General features: G+C 44.4%; 1 protein-coding gene across 1 annotated transcript; it reads left to right on the top strand.

The window, feature by feature from the left end:
• The first annotated feature begins 1296 nt into the window (after positions 1 to 1296).
• Positions 1297 to 5640, top strand: igf3 (insulin-like growth factor 3). The gene is made up of 4 exons (XM_076276797.1): positions 1297 to 1360; positions 2868 to 3015; positions 4476 to 4636; positions 5368 to 5640. The coding sequence occupies exons 1-4, from the start codon at positions 1304 to 1306 to the stop codon at positions 5638 to 5640; spliced, it is 639 nt and encodes a 212-aa protein (XP_076132912.1). The 5' UTR covers positions 1297 to 1303.
• The last annotated feature ends 3882 nt before the right edge of the window (positions 5641 to 9522 follow it).

Below are 9522 nucleotides of genomic sequence, written 5' to 3'. Positions count from 1 at the left end.
CCATGGTAAAAGAAGGCTACTGTTTTACAGTACCTTCCAATTTGTGGAAGGTGAGGGAGATGCTTTTTGTTTCTCTTTTATTATTGCATCGTGTGTGGTGTTCGGAGGAAAGCACATTGCTTTGGACTGCAGTGTGGTGTGAGATGGAGAGAGGGGAAGAGGAGCAGTGAAGACCCTGCATGCAGAGTGCTCATCTCTGGCTGGAGGACCAAAACAAAAGGATGGCTTCAACTTCTAGTTGTCATCTTCAAAGGAGCGGATCCAGGATATCAGGGCACATTTTGGGACATCACAGCAGCTGTCAGTTTCAAGCATTCAGTCCAGCTGAATGTAAAGCAAAACATTCAGATACAAAGAGAAAGAGAAGGTTGTTTACTGACCATAAGGAAGTAAATCAGAGAATAATTTGTTAGAAAAGAAATGACAATTCTCCATTTTATTTATATGACAATAGGATGGAATTCATCCCGCAGTGTGTACAAATAACACTTGAAATAGTTACACTGAAAACTTAATAAAAAGCTAATTGCAAACGTTTTACTATACTGATAATGTTTGCTTCCTGAGAGTTATCATCTGAGTTAGAGTTATCATCTGTGCGTTAGAAGCTGATAATGAGTTTGTGTCAGTATTTGGATGTCTCTGTACCATAAAAGTACTTGTTGTTCTGATGTCACCAGTGATGAATCAAGAATTTAAATATCTTGTCTTTTGTTATGTACATGTAGCAGACAGTGTTTTCTATAAGATACGTAAATACACCAAAACCCAATATGTTTTTGTTTATTTCAGAAGCTGTGTGTTTGTATGAGAGTAAGAATATTCACATAGGGTCCCTCTTAGTCTATTAATCTATAAGAGCAGAATCTATCTGACATCTTTATTCCTCACACGCACAGGTGCACAGTTTTGATGATTTTTGACTGTCTGACATGCTTTCCCCTGTCTGTCACCCCCATCACTCTCTTCTCCCAACAGCAGTATAGAACTATAGAAGTATAGAACTTTGACACTCCATGCTGAATTAATTCATGAAGATTGTGTCACACATACAGTTCTTTCAGTCACCGTACTATCATGCTCACATGCCAAGCAGACAGTCCCATGTCAGGCTTGACTGATACTGCCCATCTGAGGGCGATATCATGCAGACGCAAGAGAGCAAGCAAGCGCGTGTATCTGCGCGGGGTAGGGAGCTCAGAGGGAGGGAGGGGGAGAGAGAGGAGTATAAGAGAGCTAGGCTGAGCCACGAGCAAGTCTTCACTTCACACGCACCTGACGGCAGGAGGCAAACAGCGAAGGAATGCCCTCCACTGAGTCACGGCCCAGCGGAACCAGCGCAGGGGGATGCATGCTGAAGGTATGCCGTCTGGAACCAGTCCCGAACCAGAACCAGACAGATTTAACGCTGCAGACTGGGAACCACGCCTGACCACAGAGTTGATCAGAGTCTGACCCTTCAGGATTTTGGGAAGGACAGGCTAGGCTCCTAGTCACAGGTCTGACTCAGACAGAATGCTAGAAAAGGAAAATCAGCCGCAGATCCATTTAGATGTCTTTTTTGAGGACAAGAAAATAGCAATGTCAGGATATTGTATGTGTGTGTGTGTGTGTGTGTGTTGATGAGTCTCCAAAGAACTTGTGATGAGTGCATCCAATCAGTATCCTCGGCAAGGTGCTAAAACAGTTTGAAACACTAGTCTGTGGCAGAACTAGTGGCAGTCATTGCAATACTATATCATACTATAGGCATTCTATATCATGGCTGTACTAATAATGAGGATGTTTCTGGAAACTACTCCCTGAAGTTGAAGTTTCACCTGGCACTGACTCCATCAGGTCCCCACCATGGAGAGTCTCGCTATATGCTTCCTCTTCTTGGTTTAACTAGTTTTACTCTGTTAATGTGCTGTGTCTATGCATTGATGTACAGCTGTGAGTCAGCAGGGTGCTGTTGTCTTTGGTGACCTCTCACCTGGACTGTGGGTGAAAGCTGTGACCCACACTCCCTCTGCCGTGCCTTGCCGTGCAGCGGAACATGTGTGGCGTCTTGGCTAGACTTGTGTTTATCACCTGTCAGGCAGCTGTACCTTTCCTTTGCCAGTTTGCAGAGTTGTGCACTGTGATATCAGCTTTTCTCTTTCTCCTCTCTGGGAAAGTTCTTTGCCCCATAACTGTATGTAACCAAACATGGTACCAAGGTTAGCATAGCACACAAAGCACCCTATTCTTTGACTGGGGAACAGCAGCTGTTTTTGGTGTGGGCTGGGCAGAACTGCTTTCAGGAAGTTCTGTAACTGTGTCTGTCTGTTTCATATTAGGATACTGTATGCCATAAATGTGGTCTTTATGTATTCTGTTGAAAAATAGCTCTTCAGAGATACAGTTTTCAGAGATATGTCATTGAAGCATCCAATTGGATGTTACAGTGTTACATGTAGAATAGTGTCACAATAACTCTGCAACAGGCTGCGACCCCATGTCCTGTGTCAGCCTTGGCTTGCTGTTTTCCATGATACAGCATTTCACATGTACATCTAAAGAAAACCATGAACTGAATATTGAAACAAAACAGAGTTTCATTTGTTTTGACACCCTTGCATATGTATCCTGCATGCAAATGGTCAGAGGTGTTGAGCCTGATCCCTCCATATACAGCGGTATACAGAATTGATACTCCCTCCTGATAATTTCCATTGGGGAACAATGGCACTAGTATCCTGTAGTAGGTTTTATGATGAAGGATGACTTGAAGGATCCAGCTCTGTGACCTCCACTGTGTTGTTTTGTACGTGTGTGTGTCTGTGTGTGTGTGTGTGTGTGTATGTATGTTTTGTTTAGTGACTCTTGGTCTTTGTCCCACTCAGGTGCTGTGCTGGCAGTGTGTGTGCTGGCTTTGTCCGTTCCTCCTCCTGCTCTCGTTACCCGAACACACACACGCAGGCCGGCCTCGCTGTGGCATTGAGCTGATGGCCGACCTGGAGTTCGTCTGCGGAGACCGTGGCTTCTACCGGGGTAAGACAGTTCACCTTCCTACATCTGACATCCCCACCATAGCTACATCATCACCCGTGTCTTCAGAGACCGCGGTCATGGTTGTACAGGAAGACAATCATGATTATAATTACTCCGGGAAACATCACTTTGTACAGTCCTCTGTGCAGTGATTTGCTGTATGAATACTGAACATATCCATATGCATAGTTCCATTACAACCATATAGATTCAACAGGAGTAGAAGGGAAACATAATAGTTTTGGTAGGTTGTTCAGTGATTGGCTGGAATGTGTTGTTGTATGATGCTAGACCCTATCAGAACAGAGGTCTAGTGAGAGTGTCAGTGCTCCTGTATATCTCTTTGCTCTTTGAAGATTGTCCTGGTAGGCCTATCAGCACTGACTGTTTAGTTATGTCTATCAGTGAATTCTTACAATTCTCTCTAAATGATGTCATTATCATGGCTTCATGCTAAACAACCTTGCATTACTGTGAAACAGGCAGTGTGTCTGATGCAAGTGCCCTTTTTCATGCAATTCTCATACAGTATCTGTGGCTTGTCTGCTTTCAAATGTCACGGTTGTGGCTGTCGTCAAGCCACAGCAGAAAATTTCCTGAAATGGACACGTAACGCAAAATGTTGCCTTCTGCCAACAGTCTTTTGCCCACCTGGCTTCGATCAACAGTCGTGATGTTAGAGAGTTAGAATATCCACAGGACACTTCCCCCTGTTCCATCTCCAAGGCCAATATCCCCCTCCTCTTTGGGTATGCTGGCAGAAAAGCAACAGGGACATTTTGACATGACTTCAGTGAAAAAAATAAAAAAATAGTCCTTATCATGGCTGTAGCTCTGAAAAAAATTAAATATTGTTATACTGGTTATGTAAATGTTTGCCATGCACAATAAATACTGGTTAAACTGCCACAGAGTTGTTTGGGTTAAGATCATTTTACAGCACCTTATCCCGTGTCCTTAATGATTTTGTAAACAATTGTGGTATGTTATAGAGAGGTTATTAAAGCTCCTGGTGTCAAAGGTCACTGCCAGTTCATTTGAGACATAGTATTAAAATATGTCCTTTCATGTTGAAATCACTGCACTGTGCCCACACAGAATTAAAACTACATTAGTGTCTAACCTCCCAGGATGCTGAGCTCAACAGTTCTCACCAGACAGAGTACTCTAGGAGCTCCCTGGCATGAGAAGGGATCGTCCAGTTGTTCAGTGTACTGTACTGGTGTACTGATATAGTGGATTCTCCAGCTGGTGGTCAGAGGAAATCCCTGCATGCTTTCCTCTGGTCTTCACCCTGAAGTATTCCAGATTGCATGCTTCAAAGGTCTCTGTAGAGCTGTTAAGGATTCAACTTTGAATTAAACCCCAAAAACATCTAATGGTTCAGGACTTTGTTTTGTGAGAAAGGCATCTCATCGAAATGAAGGTGTAACATTTTGAACTGAATGTGTGTTTGACAGGTCGGACTGGAGGTCGACGAGGCCTTGCTCGGGCACGAGGGAAGGGCATCATTGATCAGTGCTGTGTGAAGGGAGGCTGTGACCTGCAGTACCTGGAGTCCTACTGCGCCAAGCCCAAACGCAAGCGCCGTCATGCAGCAGACGCAGCACAGCACGACATGGTGAGAGTGTAGGATCACACACACACACACACACACGCACACACACAAACATATCCACACACACACACACACACACACACACACACACACACACACACACACACACACACGCACACGCACACGCACACGCACACACATACGCACACACACACACATACATGTACACACACACACACACACATACATGTACACACACACACTTACATTACATTTACATTTATTCATTTAGCACACGCTGCTATCCAAAACGACTATATTATGTCAATTACATTACAAGGGCCATTGTTCCCGGAGCAACTTGGGGTTAAGTGCCTTGCTCAAGGACACAACGGTAGCTGGGAATTGAACCCACAACTTTTCCAGGCTAAGCTACCACCACCTACACACACACACACACACACACACACTGTAAACCTTAGGCCTATCATCACTGCGCAGTGGTAATACATACAGCTTCATACTGAAAAATATAAATACACACACACAAATGGACCACAGTTCCCAAGAACATGCTGACAATACAGCCCAAATCACAGAAAATATAGATACATTTAGAACACAGCTCAATGAGTAACCGTGAATACATGCACACAAGCATAGTTATATATCCATCCAAATAATAGCATTTCGGTGTAAACCAATGCTACTGCTCATCTGATCTGTATCACACAGGCATTACGTATATTGTAATCGTACTGAGTGGTGAAATGTTGTGTGATGTGCCTGAGTAGGAGGTGATGTTCAGAGCCCTGTTTGTGAGGAGGTACACACAGCAGGCTCCACACATGGCAGACAGACACGAGGAGAGGACACAGTTCCTGAAGACCCGCAGAGACTCGCACAAACTGACAGAAAAGCAACCTCCGTTACCTGAGCAACTGAACGATGACGCTTCTTTACAACACAGTGGCAGCTCAACAACAGAACAGCACCACAACAGCGATCCACCCTTACAACCTGACGCACAGCCCATGAAAAGGACTTGTTTGCCTGCATTTGGATAATGGACACTATGGTCAACTTGTGCCTGTTCAAAAAGACATTTGGGGGAACATGGGTTGAGCCCATAGATGCCATGACAGTGGGAGGGGAAGGGGGACAGAAGGGTCTCTGGTGCACATTGAGAGGGGCTGAGTGTTAGCATACTGTATGATGAAATAGAATTGAGTTGTGTATGTGTGTGTGTGTGTGTGTGTGTGTGTGTGTGTGTGTGTGTGTGTGTGTGTGTGTGTGTGTGTGTGTGTGTGTGTGTGTGTGTGTGTGTGAGAGAGAGATTCCTTGAGAGAGTCTTGTTTCCGCTGCAGCTGGACTGTACTTTTCCCATCTCTTTGGATTTTGTGTGATCTGTTCCCTGGTCTTTAGGGCTGTGCCCCGTTGTCACACCAGATAGCTGTCTGAGGGAACTGTGTCAGACTCATAGACAGGTGATGTGAGCTACTGGGGCAAAGGTTGCGCCACGTAAAAGTTTTTTGCTAAGTGGACTAATATAGAAACCATCTAAGAGTTAGAGGAAAACAACCTCATGTCCTCACTTCCTGAGGAACCACTTAGATGACAGTTCATAAACAGTTCATAAAGTCCATATTCTATATCCAACGTCTAATGTTGGACTCTGCTTTATCTGAAGCTGCTATTATCCTCTAGATGCTGGTTTTGTCTACTGGTAATGTCTTTCCTCAGCTTCCCATGTCTTGTCATTTTTCACGCACATTTCCTCATGGTACTGTGAATACCATCATAATACCACCAGAATACTGAGTTTTCACTATCTGTCATCTAAAAAAAAAAAAACGTAATAAATTGTTGTTTGTAATAAATAAATAAAGTGTGTTCTAGTTTTATCAATGGCCACATAGAGTTATATGTACAATTTCACTACACATGTTGCAATAACCTATGTTTCAATGCTACAAAATAGTGTAGTACTCCTTCACCTTACTCCATGGCTGTTACCTCCTTTTTAAATGAATGTCCAGGTCTGGGATCTAGAGTGTGTACATGTAAACAGAGGAAGGGTGGAGGGTGGGGGCTAGGAGTCAGCACCTGGTTGGCCAGTTCACTTAAGTCCTGTTTGGCACCACCATGGCAGAGTGCATTCTGGGCTTTATTTCACCAGGGAGAGAGCGGCTGAAACCTGTTCTCTAGACTCGGTGTCCTGCCCTTGAGCGGAGATAAGCAGGGACCCTCTACAGAGAGGGAGAGAGGACAGGTGAACAGCCTTCAGACGGAGAAAACAGCAAAGCATCAACTTGGAAAGAGATACGGAGCCAGAGATGGGGAGAAGGAGTTGGAATTTGATGTTAAGTGTTGATGTGTATTTGTGTTTGTTTGGGGGGGGGGGTTGGGGGGGGCAGTAATGGTGGTGTTAGGGGTAAGCATTTGTCTGGTTTAGAGAAATCATTACGCTTTGACTATGTGTTCTGTAATCTTGGAATTCCCACAAGGAATAAAGATATGTATCAAGGTGTAAAGGAAAGTGCAATCATGTTATTTGCATGGCATCGTGCTTTAAAAATCCAGTGCAAGCATACAAGACTGAATATATGAGCAGAGAATCCTTTGTTTGAGAGTTTTCATGTTCATGGTTCTTTCCCTAAAAAAACACCTGTGACTGGTCTTTCTAAAATTGAATTTTAACTGATCTCATTGTGCACCTGCAAAGAATGAGAACTAAAAACACTCTCACACATCTGCGTTCAAACACCCTACTTTCACCTTTCAGCTGTGTAACATCTTCACAAGTTTCCTTGAGTCTGCAAATACAAAACACCATCTATTATACAGCAGAGAGAGAGAGAGAGAGAAAGACAGAATGAGATAAAGAGAGAGAGAGAGAGAGAGAGAGAGAGATGTCCTTTTAAAATCCGAAACAAAGAAACAGCTGTAGGGCCTTCAGATAAAGGCCACCCTCTGATAAGTGGCTTGCCTGCTCTGGTTTGCCTGCGTCATCACCAGATAGTACCGCTCACTCCTCCGTTGAGCTCCAGGCGAAACCGATAACGGTGGGGCAGGGGTCCACCCCTCTGGCCCAGTGCTGCAGTTGCTGCACAGCCAGCCTGGTATACAGAACAAACGTACCGTCTCTCAGAACACAGCTGTGCTACAATGTGAACTATGCATCTCTCACAATATCAGCATCTGAGTGTGTCTCTACCTTCACCCAATTACTTTACTCTTGTGTGCCTAAGTCAATGAGTCCTATCATGAAGGGTTTCTGAGTGAGCTGTAACGGGTTAAAGAGTTCATCATCTTTGCATTACAGGAGATACTACTATTTATTGCATCACACACATTATGTTTGATGTTGTATGCATATGCCTCGAAATTGATTTATTCTCCTTTATTCATCTTTAAGATGCCTTTTTGTTGTCGAATTCTCTAGGACATGTAAGGATTGTAAACAGAAGCACCTTGTCCAGCGCAATCTCCTCCTCTGTGCATGAGAGGGAGAGAGACTTGACCCCACTTGACTCGGCTGCCCAGCATGCCCCCTTCTCAGCCCATCTGTTGCGTGCAGTGGAACAAAATCAGAACATATTTAACCTGCTATCTCTGGCGAGACTTGCTTGCACTGCACTGTGACCCTTCCCATGCAGAGAGAGAGAGAGAGAGAGAGAGAGAGGGAGAGGGAGAGGGAGAGAGAGAGAGAGCGAGCGTGCAGTCGAAGGGAACAATTACAATTATTTGCCCTCGAGCTGTGGGGCTTCTCAGGGGAGAAGAATGCCCACTGAGTGGACAGGGCTGCTGGAAGACGTTGCTGCGGAGGCTAAGGCCCTCCGGGCCGGGCTCCAGGTCAGAGCTGACCCCGATGCTCCCACCGCCAGACAGAGCAGCGGCATAGCACCACCGCTGACCCAGGGGCCCACAGACAGCGGCGGCGGGGGAGAGTGGAGCAACTGGTCAAGCAGAACCATCCAAATAAAAGAGAAAATGAAAATGACGCTACAAGCATAGCTCGCATGCCTCGAGAGGGAGAGAGAGAGAGAGGAAATGTGAATAAGAGAAATGGGGATGGAGGAGGGAAGGGGAGGAAAGAGATGGAGGGGAGAGGAAGGGAAGAGTAGAGTGGAAAAGGGAAAGAGGTGGAGGAGATGGGGATGAGAGAGAGAGAGGGAGTTAGGAAAAGACAGTGTTTGCGCATTGGTTAAAGGTAACAGCCTTGTATAAATGAGACTGAAGACATCAGGTATCTGTCTGTTGTGTGTGTGTGTTTGTGTGTGCATGCCGATATTTATATGTGTGTCATCTCCTTAGAAATCACACTGGATGAGTGTCAGACTAAGAATATCAGAGATGGTCCCTGCATGTCATAACAAGGCTTGTGTTTTGTGTCCGACATGTATTATCTCAGTTTTAGCACTTAGTGCTTTGTTTAAGGACAGCTGCCAATCACAAGAGCAGTGTTTCACCCTTAACACCATGACAATGGAGCTATCTTTTCTGACCCATATTTCACAGCGCTAACTATGTTCTGAAGTTTTATCAGAAATCTCTTAAAAGCGTTAGTCAAAGAGGTACTGTTTGTACATCTGGTACTATCATAAGAATGAAAACTTTCTGAAAATATTTCTCGGCTAATCCACTGATGACAAATGGGCCTGAAGCACATTGTCGCTATCATGCCCTGGCCTGAATGACTGTCAAACACTTATGTATGATGAAATGATCAAAAGGGTTGTCCATGATTCTGATATAATATACTTAGCAAATTCAGCAAAACGGCTCCCTGTAATGGCACAGACTGGGCCATGAACAACTCCAGCTATTCAGCACAAATGCAGACTCAGACATTTTTAAAGGTACTATATGGTAATTTTTATTGTTTAGTTTAAAACATCCAAAATGACCTTGAAATAGCAACAGAATGTGAAGAAACAACAGTTTTG

The sequence above is a fragment of the Alosa pseudoharengus genome, unplaced genomic scaffold (assembly GCF_046254945.1).
Source record: "Alosa pseudoharengus isolate Yale_2024_CS ecotype anadromous, Long Island Sound unplaced genomic scaffold, YU_APseudo_1.1 YU_APseudo_1.1_scf_9, whole genome shotgun sequence".
NCBI classification, from domain to species: domain Eukaryota; kingdom Metazoa; phylum Chordata; class Actinopteri; order Clupeiformes; family Clupeidae; genus Alosa; species Alosa pseudoharengus.
The sequence above is the reverse complement of the archived record's forward strand: the minus strand, read 5'-3'. Positions and strand labels throughout refer to the sequence as shown.

Coding starts and splice junctions, on each gene's coding strand:
- igf3 (XM_076276797.1), top strand. CDS start 1,304: ATGCCCTCCACTGAGTCACGGCCCAGCGGAACCAGCGCAGGGGGATGC. Junction 1,361..2,867: donor CAGGGGGATGCATGCTGAAG/GTATGCCGTCTG, acceptor TGTCCCACTCAG/GTGCTGTGCTGGCAGTGTGT. Junction 3,016..4,475: donor AGACCGTGGCTTCTACCGGG/GTAAGACAGTTC, acceptor TGTGTTTGACAG/GTCGGACTGGAGGTCGACGA.